This window comes from Rhipicephalus sanguineus, chromosome 4 (genome assembly GCF_013339695.2).
Source record: "Rhipicephalus sanguineus isolate Rsan-2018 chromosome 4, BIME_Rsan_1.4, whole genome shotgun sequence".
NCBI classification, from domain to species: domain Eukaryota; kingdom Metazoa; phylum Arthropoda; class Arachnida; order Ixodida; family Ixodidae; genus Rhipicephalus; species Rhipicephalus sanguineus.
In genome coordinates, this window is record NC_051179.1 from 13,915,437 (window position 1) to 13,932,328 (window position 16,892).

The window sequence follows — 16,892 nt, forward strand, 5'->3', positions numbered from 1 at the left end:
GGTATACAACGCAACAATGTACATGGCAAGCGTCACACGAAGACAATGACGTGTATATAAAAAACGACATTTTTTGTTTCACGTTTTTGGCAGAGCAAGTAAGAGCTCGCAATTTCTTCCGTTATACTAGTGTTACGGGAATGCACCGCAGTACCGCTACCCTGCCAAATGCAGGGAGATCCGCAAAATGTATATTGCACGGTCCATAAATGCCCAATGACGCGTCCGAACACGCGGTTCTTCGGAGCTCAAAACGGCGACACGACGCACTTTCGATCGTGATCGAGCATGATCGGGATCAGACTTGTCGAGTTCGATTGGCCGCACTTAGCGCAAGGAAGCCAAGTGGATCCCGGTCTGGTCGAACGCGATCCTAAGAGCCTCACGTGACTGAGGTATAACATCGGCATTACCGCAGTTCACCTGCTTTCGCTGATTCAGCGAACCTAATTTCTGAGTGAGAAGAACGGCAAAAAAAAAAGAAAGAAAAGGTAGCACGAGAGACTTTCACGCCAGCAGTCACGAAGGCGGGTGACATGTACGAATGAAGCATTCAAGGCAAGCAAGGAGAGTTTTGAAATGTGTGTTAAGAAATAACACGAGACAGTGGACAGCAAGCTGGCCAAGCTGTAGATACTGCCAGCTGTGATAGAGCAGATGCCTTAACAGACGCCGAGGAAACCACTTTGCGATCTCTACGTAACCCTTGGGGGACTTTGACACTGAAATCACGATGAAATATCCTCATATCCGACTGTCATTGAGGCGCACCTCTTTAATATACATACATACAAAATGCAGATGCTAGTTATTGAATTTTTAACCAGGCAGTAAAGCGAAATAGGTAAGAAGTTACAAGGGAAGGTATCACACATTTTAAGTTGCTGTTACCTTTACGCGGTCACCATTTCGACAATCAACTAAGAGTGGTTTAATGTTCCTTTGAGGGTGCTGCTGTCAAGGAGGCATGCAAGGCAACGCTGAGCTCGTTTCTCTACCTCTTTCTTTATTATTTTTTTTTTTGCGCGCGCGTTTCACGCCTCAGACCTGAAGCACATAAAACAAATTTAGAGCACTGGAAAATGTTGAACATGATGTGGAATGCTTACCACAAATTAGCAATCATACTTCCTCCATCAGATCAATAACTATTATCGTAAACAATACTGATAAACTGCCTAATTAAGGATAATAATAAAAGAAACTTTCAGCAGAAGCCATCTCACGACGAACGTCGACGTTAATATGGTTAGCGCAGAAGCAATCTAGCGACACACAGCACTGTTACCACCGAAACACGTCAGCTATGAGGCGTGCATATATACTGGTCATGGGCATATTACTATCAACATGATAACGTTCCACATTGGGTCACCTGGGGCACAAAAGTTTTAACGGAGTAACTTAATTGTTACAGTCAGAGCTACGGCGAACAAGCAACCTCAAAGTAGCAAGAACGTCACAAACACAAACAATGCATTAGATTTCACGGAAAATTAAGAAGTCAGTGGCAAGGTTAGTTTACGTGCGTTAGTTTAGCAAAACGAAGCACAGCACAAGAAAAGCGCGAGCGGAGGTTTCAAAACGTGGTAGTGAGATTGATGGCAAGGAGATATTTTCGTCTCTATGTAATAAAATATATATCACCGTCACCCGCCTGAGTTTCTTTTTTTTAATTTGTTTTCACCGCTCAGACGTCATTATTTGTTAGACAAAGCCACATGCGTTTTAGCCACTCAAACGGAGTAACGTTGTAAAAAGGAGTAACGTTATAGCTACTGAAACGGAGTAGCAGTGTTACAAGTTACTCGAATGAAAAGGTAACCAGTTGCAGTTGGAAGTAACTGTACATGTGTATAGTTAGCAGCAACGCGATACTCATAACTCGTTTCTGCCCGGGACTGGCATCTCAGGCCATGTTCCATTTATATTATCAACGAAATATGCATACCATACTCTGCACATCATGCTAATAAGCTACTACGCCAACGCACATTCAATGCATACGCGTATAATGTATAAGTGCCAGACATTCACAAAAGCTCTTGGTTTAGTGGGACTTATACAACATTTACAGCCAAATATAAAGCGTATGAATGTTGTCAGAAGGGTGGTGTCATTCGGCTATCGTAAGTTTTGACACTTCAGTCAAGCGCGGCGCGCGGTAGTGATCATGTTTGCAAAGTGTGAAACGGCCGCATAGCGCGAAAACGGCTGTAGTTTCAAAGGAAACGCCTTCCTTTAGATGGAGCCACACATCGAACGAGAGCGAAAATCCCACGTACAGTCGTGAGAAATACGAAAGGGAACGCCGACTTCGTGTTTAAGCAACGATTACTCATGAAGCACGGATGCGAATCTTACGTATTGGATTGCAAGAAGTACTTTTCCGCTTGAACATATAGTGTTATGAACAGGTCGATGCTTGGCAACTTGATTTACCCGCAGTGGCCCCTTCAAGGTAATTCAGGTGCTACTTTTCATATTGCTCGCGACAGTACGCCTGCCCTACGCAACAGGCACTGCTTGGAACGTCAATGACCAAGACGCGTTTCTTCAACTCTTCACCCAATGCGGAGTGCGCGATGCCGCCTGTGGAAATGCCCCATCGCGAAGAAAAATATAAACAAAAAAAGGCGGGGTTTCTCCACGTGATGCACTCCCACTGCTCTGGCGCACGGGAGAACGCAGGGAAGGTACGCCGCTTGCGGATGCTAGCCGAGAAAAGGGGGAAGGATGGATAGGTGGGCCAGTTTGTATTGCATATTTACAGAAAACTTAGGGCATAAGTATATCAAGACACTACAGATAAAAGAAAAAAGGTATAAACGCATTACATGAGCGCGCGCGTTGTGTGCATAGCCTTCTTCGCCCAGTGTATTCATATCTGCGGCCTAAGTTCTCTGTAAATAAGGGGGAGAGAAGAGAGCTTGAGATTACGGGACCCGACAGGATTGCGTCCCGAACGGCAGCGGCGGCCATGTGGTTAGAACGTCCGCCTCCAATGCGGGAGGTACCAAGGCTCGATTTTCAGTGCCCCCGGGCACCCGCCAGTTTTTCTGATGGGAACAGAAGTACCCCGGCCTGGCACTCGGTGTTGTGGGTACTCATTTCTCGAGAAGGTGGCCTCTTCTTTCCTCTATCTCCTTGTTACTCTCCCCTTTCCCCTCGCCCCACCAACGACGACTCGTGGCGCCAAAGAAAAAGTCGCGTATTTGCCCGAAATGTGAAGCACTGACAGCGATAGCAAAGTAAAGGACAAACAGACGAAGGTATGTAGTTTTATCGACCACGCATATCGCCGTAAACATTCGCTAACTCATAATACCCGGCGTCACACGAACACAGTCAAACACGAACAAATATCAACTTGATGACCACGCTGCCAATGAGAAGTGCCGACAGCGGGGAGGGAACGCTTCAACGCTTCCCCAAAATTCAATAACATTAGGCGAGCAGGAACACAGTGCGCATCAAGGCTTGCGCTTAGCCCTCTGCATCTGCTGTAGATTAATTACAAGATAAGGAGCACGGCCCGAGTATGCGCTTAGTCGGCCGGACAGCCAAAGTGATGTCACCACAGAAGGACTAGAGGATGAGAAGCGTAAATCAACCCACGTCTTGGCTAAAAGGCAACACCCCACTCTACACACACACACACAACGCTGGATCAAGTGACCTTGAACGCTGGACACGCTGGAAGGTGACGCGAATCAAGCCAACGTCTACCTCAAATCATCTCGCCCTTGCATGCATGATTTCCCCCACACCGTAAGCCCAAGACGCGATATATCTAATCTTACTTGGAACGTCACGGCGACGGCAAAAGTCAGCGTTCAGTAAGTACTAAAGGAAGAAATCGCTGTTATCTGCTTCTATTACCGCAAATTATTTTGTGCCTGATATGCGCGGATAAGTGTCCAAGGTTTCCAAGTAATCCCGAGCAGCCCTTTTCAAGTCAACACGTCTCAAATTTTAATAAGTTCTTTGCTAGTTAGTTCGTCACAGTAAAGTAGGAAGTGCCACTACTGTCTATCACAGTGTTCTTATCTGCACATTATGATAAACTAGTTGATCAGTTTGACGTGACAAACAACTTTTTGACTGTCACCACAGCACAAATCATAACCTTATACAATCACTATTTTAGTTTTCCCACTACGATAGGACTGAGATAATGTGAGATTACGCCCTTATAGGATTCAAGTGTCAAGCACTATGGATTGTGATTGAAACAGGGAAATAGTGAAATGAAATGGATTCTCTTGAATTTTAGCATTGCCACCTACGCAGCATGATGGGCTGCTGCTGTTGTTTCATACACCATTAATAGGTGAAAATGGTTACAATCGCTTACCTATTAGTTTCGTTTAATTAGTTCTAAAACGTCATGGTCATTTCTAGTTCTTGCATTACACTCTCGTATTTTCTTTAGCCCAGAACAGAGCAACCCAGGGCGCATTAGCTGAGATTGACGTTTCTTCATTTCCTGGATATAACATCTCTAGCTACATCAAACAAAATTCGTTGAAAAAACAGCCCCTGTATCGAACCATGTCCATTGGTTAACGGGGAAAAGAAATGTTCAGTCCTACACTGCATTTATGCAAAAGTTTTGTTCAATTCTGTTTCATAGATAGTCAAGATCCACTTCATCACTCGAGCCCGAGTGGTGTGTTGTACATCGAAGCATTATTAAATATCATACAGTTGCAGTGCACAGGGTCGACCGCATCTAAGGTGAACACTTCATTAATATTCAAGACCCCATAGAAGCCGATGTTTAATACATAATTCAGAAAATTGTAACTGTGTTTATCGACACCGTGATTGGGCGACATAATAATAATATCTGGGGTTTAACGTCCCAAAACCATTATATGATTATGAGAGACGCCGTAGTGAAGGGCTCCGGATATTTCGACCACCTGGAGTTCTTTAACGTGCACCTAAATCTCCTCAAACATTTTCGCCTCCATCGAAAATGCAGCCGCCTCGGCCGGGATTCGATCCCGCGACCTTCGGGTCAGCAGTCGAGCGCCATAACCACGAGACCACCGTGGCGGGGCATTAGGCGACATATACCGGCCGTTTCCCTCGTGGAGTTGAATAAGCGTTCTAGTTTTACCGGCTCACATACTAATCTCGTGTTCACTTTAGATGTGGGCGACCCTGTAAATCATATATAGGGATAGGTCAGCATTGTTTTTCAGCTGTTATACATAATTACTATGGACAACCGTAGTGTAAGTTTTTTTTTTTTTTTTTACAAATTGCTATTTACTACTTTCGTTTCAAATTGTGCGTCTAAAACACAGTATCTTCCGATCCTGCGAGTGTGAATTGAGCAATTTCACTGAAGAACCAACCTACCAATACTCAAATGCCAAGGAAAGTATAGGGGACGTTATTAGTAGTAAATGTAATGCAAATGTGAAGAAAGAAAAGTGGACGAAAAGATAGCTTGCCGCGGGCAGGGACCGAACCTGCGACCTTCGAATAACGCGTCCGATGCTCTACCAACTGAGCTACCGCGGCGGCCATCCCCCCCGCCCACCTTATGGGGTATATATGTGTATTTAAACGTGGGAGCGTCAGTCAGCGCCGCCAGTAAGCATGACGGCGAGTGTGGAACACTCTTTTTCCGCCTGTTGGCGTCACGTAGCACGTGATCTCATTACGAGCAGGCAGCTGACCAATAATCCCTCGCATACCACCTGAAAGCATCAAGTCTACCAGAACGAGACCCTCGCTATGAATCAAGGAAAGAAGTGGAAATTTTAAGGGCTCGTTTTTCTTTGTTATACACAATATTAATGAGCACTGACAGACAATAATGCCAAGGAAAGTATAGGGGACGTTATTCACATTTACATTACATTTACTACTAATAACGTCCCCTATACTTTCCTTGGCATTATTGTCTGTCAGTGCTCATTAATATTGTGTATAACAAAGAAAAACCAGCCCTGAAAATTTCCACTTCTTTCCGTAGTACATCAGCTGTGCAATTCTTATCAAATATTCGGTTCTTCTCCACTCCTCTTGGTATTATTACAGAACATCTTTGATTTCTTGTTACAATCACAAGGAACTTCGTCGATGAATTCAGCCAACCGGCTAGAGAAATTGTGAATGTTGTTCATTGAGCAGATGTCAGTGCAGTTGCTGATCCATATCTCCGCGGCTGATAAAGGTTTCTGCATTTGAATTTGGAATATGAACAAGTAAATCATTTTCGCAAAAATTATCTATTCTGTTATCGCATAAAGGGTGGAGTCAGCAATTAACAACATATGATTTCATGGCAGATAAGTGCGAAACGTACGAAACATGTGGTATGCAACATTGTACCGCATAAAGGCTTTTTCAGTAAGGGAACCGCTAAAGAAACCTAATATTTCATCTTTAGCAAGCTCCGACACCTCCACAGCCTACATACATAATTTTTTTTCGTCAGAATACATATGACGAATCAATGAAAGTCAGATAAAAACTTGCAAATGTGAATCGGGCAATAACTGCAGAAATTGAAGACTCATTGTCCGCCAGCCAGCGGTTGTTGTTTTCATGTATTTTTCAGGAGATCGAAAAATTAACCATCTATCGGTTAATAATGCAGCTTTCATATCCGATGTTGGACGCGCCGTGGATTTTATGTAATGCGCCTTGTTTAACCGAAATCAACCACACTGTACTGAATCAAAACCTTAAGGTGAGCTTAAGCGTAGCCCACAGGCGCATTAGCAGCACGGGTGCGCCACGAAAATCGTGTAAGTCTGCACGTTTGGCCGGAGACGTGGCGCCACTGAAGGCAACCGCTCATTGAGTACACTCGGGCTTGGTGTCAGCATCTGACGCTAACGCATAATTGCAATCTAGCGCTCTCGTTGAGCAGATATTGGCGTGCACATGCATCATTGCGTCTCAAAACACAGCTTCCGAGCAGCAGCTTTCAAAAGAGAGTGCGCAGATCCACATGTGGCGTTATGTAACACACCGTATCGAGATTAAAACGCTGCGACCGCCGCCATCGGCGCAAGCTTTTCAGACGCCCGACCAAGAAAGAACGCAGGCTCTCCAGGCTGCCTACGCTACGACGACCAAAGTCAGTACGTTGCGGTAAACCGATAGTCGCAACGCGCCACACAGCCACCGTACGCCAAAGCGTCAACCGGCAACGCTCAGCCGAGAAAAGGGCCGAGACGCCAGCTTCGCCGGCAGTGCCGCTGAGAGCAGTGAACCGCTTTACCCTCTCCCCTCCCCCTCCTTTCGCGCCAAGCCCTCGCTTTCTTTTCCCCCTCGCCAGTCACAACAACTAAAATGGCGGCGCGTTGCTGGCTCACCTTCAGGCCGGCCCAGTCCGCAGCACCGATGAGCGTGCAAACTCCTTCGTCAACCTTCGCATAGCCACATGTCGTTCCCAGCTCGCAGCTGCCGCCGTTCACAGTGTCATTTTCGCGGGATACTCGCGGCGGACGCGGGGACGGTGGTGACAAACGAAAATTTCTTCTCGCGGTCGCTCGACGAAAGCCATTTTTTTTTCCCGACGCGTCCACCGCCCTCCTTCCTCCACTCGAACAAAGAGGGCTGGCTGGAAAAAAAATTCGCCAGCGCCCCCACCCCCCGGTAACGAGAGTGCATCTATAAAACTCTCGAACCGCGCGCGCGTGACAGCAGACGACGCGCGCTAGCAGACGACAGCGAAATTTCAAGGCGCACATTGGTTTATGGCTCGCTCTCGCGCTACCAAAGTTTGGCACTGGTGCACACCAATACAGAGTGTTTTACGAGTAATTGCGCAGAAATGACTATCATCTTTACTTTTTTAATGAGCGTTCCTCTCGCGTGAAATTCGTATTATTTGTGTACCGGATGCATGCCGTTGAGAACGTGTTCATTCTCCTATCGATTTAGCTCGGCTCAGGACAGCAACGAAATAACCTTGCCTAGGCTGCTGAAAGATTATTCCTCGTTTGCAAGCGAAGTCCGAGTGATATCAAGCATCTAAGAAAACTGAATTGTGCAATATGTCTGTTGCCTCCTCGTGGTATTCGCATCTTTTAATTATCGATGTTTAACCAGTTCCTTTTCGCTGTCGTAGTATCACCCGTCGTAACGTGTCCTAGAAGTTCTTAATGCTGGACATTGCCCTCCTTACATTTGTAAGCAGGTCACAGTCAAATAGCTTTTCATTTCCTTGTGATATTTCTTTCTGTAAGCTTAACGATCATGAAATTGATAACTGAAAACCACTCGTTTGTAGCACGGAGCCACAATGAAACCTACACGGATGTCCCGTATGGATCACAAGCACTGCAATTACGGTGCTCAAGCGGGCATGTCACGTGGTACCTTTTTTTTTTTCTCTTGCAATTCGCGGGCATCTGTAGGAAGCCGAAAAACACTAACACCTAATAGACAAAAAGTTAGAAATTGTCGAATCGGACGTTATGCAAACGATCTACAAATTTATCATTGGAATTTTTTGTTCTGCTTCATTGCTTTTGAAGTTCGTTAATTATTCTTGCCTGATTAAGCAATTAAGCAGAACACAAATAGAGTGTGACTTACTCCCCTAATACCTCGCCCTCGCACTGCATTCTGATCGTCTCAGCGGGGGGCGCTGCGGCGAAGCTTCGCTCCCACTGATGGAGAACCTGCGCACGCGCATATGGTTCTAGCGGGTGAAACGCGTTTCTCGAGGTTTCCTTCAAGGCACTTCCGCAGGCGGGAAAAATATTGTCCGCTCTGTCTGCAGCAGTTAAGGATGCTTAACATCAACCCGATACTATAAAAACTTCAAAACAAAGTAACTCCGCTCCATCTGTCTACGCGCTTTCACTTAGCCCATATTTGTTTATTTGGTGCGTTAAAACGCATATCTTGCTTGTCTCGTAACAGTTGGTCCAGAATTTGTGATGATGTTTCTGGCGTCAGCTTGGCTTACTGGCTTCTCGTTGCGCATGGAAGACGACCATTACCCTAATAATGTTCGTTTGCTTAGCGACGAGGAGATAGCCATTGCCACCTATCAACATCTCCTATTAGATCATGTTAATCTTTAAAATGCAGTTCTTCCTTGTGATTTCATTCTTTGGTGGCTAAACTCTATTATGGGGAGAACACCTCCACATCGTCGCAACCTATGCAACTTGTCGATGTTCGCACGCACTGCAAAAACATGTGCACTGGAACGAGGTCGACTCGTCGACTGCTCATTGCACTCGTCCATTCTAAAGCTGACTATGCAACTGTAGTGTCAACTGCCATCACAATCTAGTGAAGGATTCTGGTGCCCCTCAATCTATGATGATGAACAACGGCCTATAGGAACCAGTACTGGAAATCGAACCAAGTAACACCAGCCAACGGAGGCGAAAGCTTTATCACCTTAACTCAGCTGATAGGTCGCCTTTTTACGCCATCAGAAGACGGCTGTGCATGCTCAAATCAAAGACACGGATCGGTGCACCGCTGAATCGGAAAACATAGATTCACTTGACGAAAACTACTCAACACGGAGTTTTAGGTACAGCGCTACCGAAGTTGGTGGACGCGAACGGCCGAGCGTACAATATAGAACCCAGACCGGTATAGAAGAGAACGCAATTAGTGTGTGAAGCTTTGGGTGCGCAAAGGTCACCGAAAGCCGTTTGAATGTGCAAAATCTAAAACTCGCTGCGGTCTTTCGCCCACAGATCAGCCTTCCTTCAGGTCATCATCATCATTATCAGCTTGTTTTAGTCCACTGCAGGACGAAGGCCTCTCCCCGTTGTCTCCAGTTTACCCTATCTCTGTGAGAGCTGATTCCATTTTATCCCTGCGAATTTCGTCACTCCATCCAACCCCCTGCCTTCCTCGACTGCGTTTTCCATCCCTTGGTAACCGTTCCATTGCTCTTACTGTCGACCGGTTGTCTGTCCTATACGCATTACGTGGCCAGCCCAGTTCCATTTCTTTCACTCGATGTAAACTGGAATATCTGCTACCCCTGTCTGTTCACTGACCCATTCTGCCGTACTACGATCTCTTAATGATACTCCTAACATTCTACGTTCGATTGCACGCTGCGTGGTCGTCAACTTTTTCTCTATAGTTGCCTTGTTATCCTCCACATTTCAGCCCCGCATGTTAGAACTGGCCGTATATGCAGTGATTGTATACTTTTCGCTTTAATGACAGTGGCAGATTTCCTGACGTTATTTGAGGGTGCCTGCCGAATGTGCTCCAGCCCATAATTATTCCGCAAATTCCATAAGCACCACGACAATAGCCACCGGCTTTCCTCTAAAGAGCAAACTTGTTTTTATGGTGGCTGTGCTGAACGAGCTCAATCAAAAATAAGCTGTTTGCTGAAGCGACAATACAGGGACCATCGCTGCATCATTTACCAGCAGACAAAAAAAAACGAAAAAAAAAGAACAGATGCTTCTGCGATATTTGGAGTCCAGGACATGCGCTGCGCCTTCTCCCGTGTAATTGGATAACTGTTTATTCCATTCTTCGTGCGTAGCGTTGCGTGCCCCGTCACGTGGGAGTTGACGAGAGCGCCATCAATGGCTAAGCACGAAAGGTTCCAGGTAGTCCTATATGAGGCTCCCTACCAGGCACCGGCGGCAAGTTGTCTTTCCGTCCGCTTTCATTTCTTCACATTTATGTCATATACGTTATAAAAGAATACAAATAATGCCCCCCATACCTTCCTTGGCTTCATTGTCTGTTGCTGTTATTAGGTTGTGTCTAACGAAGAAAACCAGTCCTTGATCCACTCACCTTCTTTCGTTCAGTAATGGTATAAGTAACTTGGCCAGTGCCACACGCGATAGCGGCGGCCACTGCTGAGTTCACACGTTTAGCTGATCTCAGCCTAACCAGCTTCATCACTAACAGCACGCATTTTCTCAGCTATTGAACATCGATGCCGTTACGTCTCGTGGCTTCTTTGAGGAAAGCAGAAAATAATAAAGTTTGCAGCTTTAATTAAAAAGGTACGAATAGTAAAAGTGCAGTTCAGGAAATAAAGCTGCCTTTTTCGAAAGCAACTCTGAAGATGCGGCTGTCGCATCGTACATAAATTTACTTTACCCGTGCATCGTAGCACTAAACCAAGAGTGGTATAGCATAAATGTACGGGCGTGCACTGTACCACCGAATACGGAACACGTTTGCTCCGTGTCGTCACGCTTCGAGCCGCACATGTGGGGGCCCTGACGTATTTCGAAATGGCCAATGAAAAGCGCTCTTTTTCGAATAGTATTCTGTATTCTGTGGTACGGTATAAGGCCCGCTATCCTTTCCGGTTTCTATTCCGATGTGCCTGGCGTCATAGGCATGCGCGGGATCCACCCTTTCTGAACTCCCCAATTACGCGCCATTGTTGTACAGGAGCACCCCCCCCCCCTCTTTGTTTTTTTCTACGTGCAGTGGAAGAGAGGGTTGGAAACGTAAAAGGAATAGCATCGCCTGCTCTGACACGATTTCCTTATCTCCCCGACTGGCAGGAGCTTATGAGCGCGCAGAAGTGGAGAGGATTTCGGTTGTGCCGCGCTCGCGGATCGAAAGCGGAACACCGGGAGATGAGGGCGGCGTCTGCGTCTCCTATTGGTCCGCTGCACCTCGCAAATCTTTCCGTGGCTTGCAGTGATCGTGGCACGTTTGCGACGGGGCGTTAATTACAACGCATCATCAGCGAAGAAGAGTTGGCGGAGCGATGTAGCATATGTGTGCAGAAATAGCTCGACAACGTGGCTATAGATGGTACATAACTTCGAGGAAAAGTTATACGCCTAAGCACCACCAGGAGAAAGAAGAAAGAAGCACACAAAAATAACGTTTTTTCTCGCTCTTTTCTTCTTGCTGCTGGTGGATATATGCCACGCAAAATATTCATGCTACTCAAATTAATCCATTCGCACCGTCATGTTCGAGAAGCCAGCGCTAGAACGATCGGAGGGCAGCCACCTTTCATTTCTTTCAGAACGGGACACTCTCCAGCTTTTTTTTTTTTTAAGTTTCGCTTTCGTTAGGCATATTTGAGACCAATGTCGAAGATGCTAACGACGACAAAGGTGCAGAACTGGAAACAATCTCTTTTCTTCTGTTCTGCCTCATCGCGCACAGGAAGCCGGTACATGTCATCGCGAGTGGGGACGTTTTCGCGGTTCAAGTTCGTCGCAATGCGCGAGAGAGAAGCGCGTTGGCCAAGGCCCGAATGATTTCGACCCATCGCGGGAAGCTCATGCCAAGCTTGAAATAGAAAAAGAGTGGAATCGTTTTATGCCATCTTTAGCGACCCAATGCTGACGCCACAAGGGCTCTGTTAAACAATATCACGCAGGTCACTCCTTCTTTTCATTCAGTTTCATCTTCCTTTTATACAGTGTCGTTTATTGCATTCTATCATCATTCTCATCCCCTTAAATGTTGCTTTAATTCTAGCCTATGCTGATCGATTCCCTCTGCTTGAACATGTGTTTGCACCACACAACTCGACGCAGGTTTGACGTGTGGCCCTGAGCAAACGCAAACATTGCAAAGCCTCGCAAGAACTTTTGTTACGCTGGTCATTATTTCTGAGATGAACTTTCAGTGTCTCGGTAAAAATTGCTCGATGACATTGCAAGCAACAACAACGCACTAAATCCAATGAAGTGGAAAATATATTTTCTATCCTCAGACAGGCATTGTGTGTGTTGTTTCCTATGCTTTGCTATGGCCAACAGACTCAAGTGAGACGAGATTTTCAAGCGACCTGACCAAGATTTCGCTCCTTTGCCTTAAGACTCAAACTATATCTAATGCCGAAATGTTTTCCTCAGCCAAGTGCAGAACCAAATTCGAACGTAATCAAAACGAAATAGGTGGCTTTTAAGCGAAAAATTCAAATTGTATTTGTGGTTACAGGAGCAGTTTTTGTTCGAGTGAACATATCTTTTCAAAAATAAAGACGAAAAGTCGAATATTTTCAAAAGAGTGCTGCGTAGAGTTTGCAGCCTTGTGATACCGCAAAACCAGGAAATGCAATTTCATAAACAGCGCACAGGACCTCCTAATGTTGCTGAAGTTGACTTGCTGCATGCAATCTTACATAATACCGGTATTTTGTCAGTGTGACCTCGCAAAAATCACGTAACGAAGCAACGGTTCTACATGAACAAAATAGGAAACAACGTGACTCCTTCAAACATTAGACAGCTGTGCATAGAATTTCGATATCGTCTAACGTTCTGAAGATACAGTTACACTTGATTGCTTGTCATTATTTCATTTCTTTATTTTCTCAGATCTCAGTAAAAAGCTCGAACGAAAATACCGTCTTGCATCAGCTACTAAAATTTTCATGCTTACTGTTGAAATGAAAAATAGATCATTCATATTAGTTCCCAAAGAACAAAATTTTCTGCGTTTCTATATACTTGAATGGGGCGAAAATTAGAAATATTTAGCCCACTTGTCTCAGTAGACTGCGGGGTAAACGGAGGACGCCGACACATTAAACTCGACAAAATAAAATGCAACTAAAGAACCCGAACTGACAGTTTTATTACATTGTCGATCGTCGTGCTAATTTCGTCTGTGCCAGAGGCACAATGGATGGAACCTTAGAAATTCTGATACGTACACATAGGTGCACGCACGGGGGGGGGGGGGGCCCTCCCCTATTCACCTGAGAGGGGGGGTGGGGCGAAGTCTGCCCCATACTTTGACTTAATAGGGAGCGGGGGCGCTGCGATGAACCTTCGCCCTCCCCTGATGGGGTACCCTGCGCACGAATATGTACGTACCTGTTCTCGCTGTGGCCTTATAGAGCCATGAATCTGCGCTCTAAGAAAAAAAAGAGTCGTTTTACTGTTTTGCAAGTTCTAGCTTGCATATATAACCTTCTTTAAATAGACACGTGAACTCTCTTTGGAGATCATTACACCCTCGTCGGAGAGTCGCCGGACACGAAAGACAGTGTACGTGTCTCTTTAAAGAGAGTTATATACGTGGTAAGTCACAACTCATAGAAAAGGGCAACAGATACTCTTCTTTTTTCTTAGAGTGCGGTGATTATTCTTATTTTTTTTTTTTATTTCTATGAGCACCTAGCTGAAAATTTGCTTCCATAATTCAATATAAATTTGCTCGTCCATTTAGTGCAGGAAATGCCGTACAATTCGATTTGATAACGATTCTTGCGTAGCGCATGTATTCCGGGGAGACGAGAGCCCTATAGACAAAGCGGCGAGCGGGCCTTCGCAAACAAGTGCGGCGGCTCCGAACGCGGAGAGGTTGTAGTAGGCGACTGACCTATATTTAAAAAAAATTGGAAATTGACAACCCCCCGTTTGTAGCACGAATACGCAAAAAAATCCATGCGGATTTGTCTGAAAGAAAGTTGCCGAAAAACACTTCCTGGTCCGCCGATCGAACCCGGGACCAACGCCGTTCCGGGGAGGTCGATATACCAATTGAGCTAACCAGGAAATTAGTAATTGGCAGCTAGAAATTAGCTCACTTGGTAGAGCGACCACCCCGGAAAGGCGTTGATCCCGGGTTTGATCCCCGGACCAGGATGAATTTTTCGGCATCCAAGAGGCTTTCTTTCTGACAAACGAGTATCAATTTCCTTGTGGCTTCGTGCTACAAACGGGTGGTTGTTAATTTTCCCTTTCTTAACCCAGCGGGATTCCGCAGGTGTGATTTGCAGTAGTACTGACCTGTGGGCACATCTTGCACTGGTACTTTCTGGGCTGCGTCGGGTGGCCATGCGGTGCAGTGTTGGCAGTGGCCGCGCCGTTGGCCGCCTTGAGCGGCTGCGGCGCGGCCAGCATTGGACTGGGCGTGCCGGCCGAAGACGACGAGCCGCTGCTTGAGGCCCGGCCGCCACCGCCGCCGTACATGGGCAGCAGGTCGCCTTCCTCCAAGCTCGGGCCTGCAAAGGTCCAACAGGGCAATGCTCTTGTATGGCCGAGACGGCCTTGTATACCGACCAAGAAGACAAAACATTGCCAGCTAGGCCTAATTTGCGATTGTGCAGACTCTCACCGCCGCGGGTCATCACCATTCGGCAAACTAATGAAAAGAGTCCCCTAGTATGTTGCTGAACTTCATCCCACAAGTTAAAGGCAACCCCAATTCGTCATAGCCCTCGTTAATACTATACAGAGTCTTGAAGAATGCTGCCTTTCAGTTGTTGCCCTGTCTATAGTTTCCGTATCAGCGTTTTATCTCCTTTCTGGAAATTTTAGAACCACGTCTAAAGTTCAACTGACAGCCCTGCTTTACGTTACGATGTACTACATTGTCGGAAACTTGATGGACTACTGAGTGCGTGAAGTCCAGCTACTGCCTCGACATCCCCGCAAGAGCAGACTGATCCATCCAATGTCCCAGATACATTCCTTGAAAATGCTACATAAAGGTCATAAGACCTGCGCACGTCCACAAGAACTAATCTAGCCATGATAGCCTGTTTTTCTCAAGCGAGCTAGATAAAAGTCTTTCCTCGGGAAGATTTCAAGGTAATCTGAAGCAGACGTGATGAGCACGAAGTGACGAAGCCGCTGTCGAAGTAGTTCAAGATCTGCGTGCTTTTACGAAACATATTCTACGCGTCGCCACTCGCAGCGTGTTCTGGTGCTAGGGAACTAGCCACGAACGCGTAAACATCAGTACGGCTAGTTTCTTCTCTGGCGTGAACCCTAGTCCGATATTCGATCTGGACGCCCAAAGCTGTGGTCTGCGAAAAGATGGGGCCAACGGTGATCGGATGTGCCTCGTCTCAAACCTCTGCGGCGACAGCTCACCATGGGAGCGATGGTTCTCGGCCTGGCTCTGAGGCCAGCCCTTCTGGCCCGACAGGAACGACTTGAGTTTCTGCAGCGAGATGACGGGCGTCGCGCACGCCGATCCCGGAGCCTGGGACGTGCCCAGGCATGCCGGCGACTCCACGAACCCGCACGTGGCCAGTGCGGTCGCCGACCGGTCAAACGGCGCGCGTCGCTACACGACTCGTCCCGCGCTGCCGCCGGCTACTGCTGCTGCTGCTGCTGCTTCTCTCGTCGCACTGGGCGCTCGGCGTCGATGCCTGCAGGTTCCAAGGGAACGCCGCCCCGCGCCGATGACGCAACCACGCGCCCCTCATTTTGCCCCTTTGTGCGCGGGCGGGTTGTTTGTGCCTTGCGCGTGTTTTGCTGCTGGCTGCATTTGCATGCTCCCTCTCCCCAAATCGAAGGGGTTCCCCGCGTGGAGTCACCCTTTCGCGAGGGCGTCTCTCAAAAACAAGCAAGCCGCGCGTGTGCTTGCGACGATCGATGCCCGGCCGCGCTCCCCATACGCGTCGTCATCTCTGCTTTTGCTGCTCTTGCTTCCTCAACACGAGCAGCTTCAGGCACAGAGCGGTGCTGCTGCTGCTGCTGCTGATGCCACCGCCGCCAAGATGAGAGCGTGCGGCAACCCCTCCAGAGGGTCGGGAAGACCCCGAATACCAGGAAGCTGTACCGACGCGTCTCTCCCGTGCCGCGGCACGTCTGGCACGTGGCACGTGTCTGCGCACGGCGTGCACCACAAAGGCGCGCGGGGAACACGCACAAGTCTCTCGACGGAGTGGCCGCTGGAGGTGTCTATTCCTGCGAGTACTGCGCGAAACCGCTCACATCTCTAGCCTGTCGACTTCGGTACTGATGCACGTCAGACGTTCTGGCAGGAAATACGGGAGTATGCTGGTGGCTTAGATAGAAAACAGTCTGAGGAGGAGGAGGCATAATGTGCTAGGAAGGCGTCGTTGAAACCGCATCGTCAGTACGATGTGGTTGTTGCGGAAGGGCGTTGCGGCAGCTGTAGACGCATGAACAATTTCGTCTTGAGCTAGAATAGTACAGCCCGAGGAAGAAACAAGCGTCTGT

The 16,892-nt window shown here is 47.2% G+C and overlaps 1 protein-coding gene across 3 annotated transcripts in view; it reads right to left on the reverse strand.

The window, feature by feature from the left end:
• Positions 1–16,892, reverse strand: part of LOC119389436 (zinc finger protein 879) — a 93,172-nt gene that overhangs the window by 52,788 nt on the left and 23,492 nt on the right. For 2 of the 3 annotated variants that reach the window (XM_049414429.1, XM_049414428.1), the window contains one exon: positions 14,706–14,920. In XM_049414429.1, the coding sequence (XP_049270386.1) occupies positions 14,706–14,888 (183 nt within the window). In that variant the 5' untranslated portion in view covers positions 14,889–14,920. Of the gene's footprint in view, positions 1–14,705; positions 14,921–15,794; positions 15,982–16,892 lie in introns of those variants that run through there. The other variant, XM_037656688.2, reaches the window with a different exon arrangement.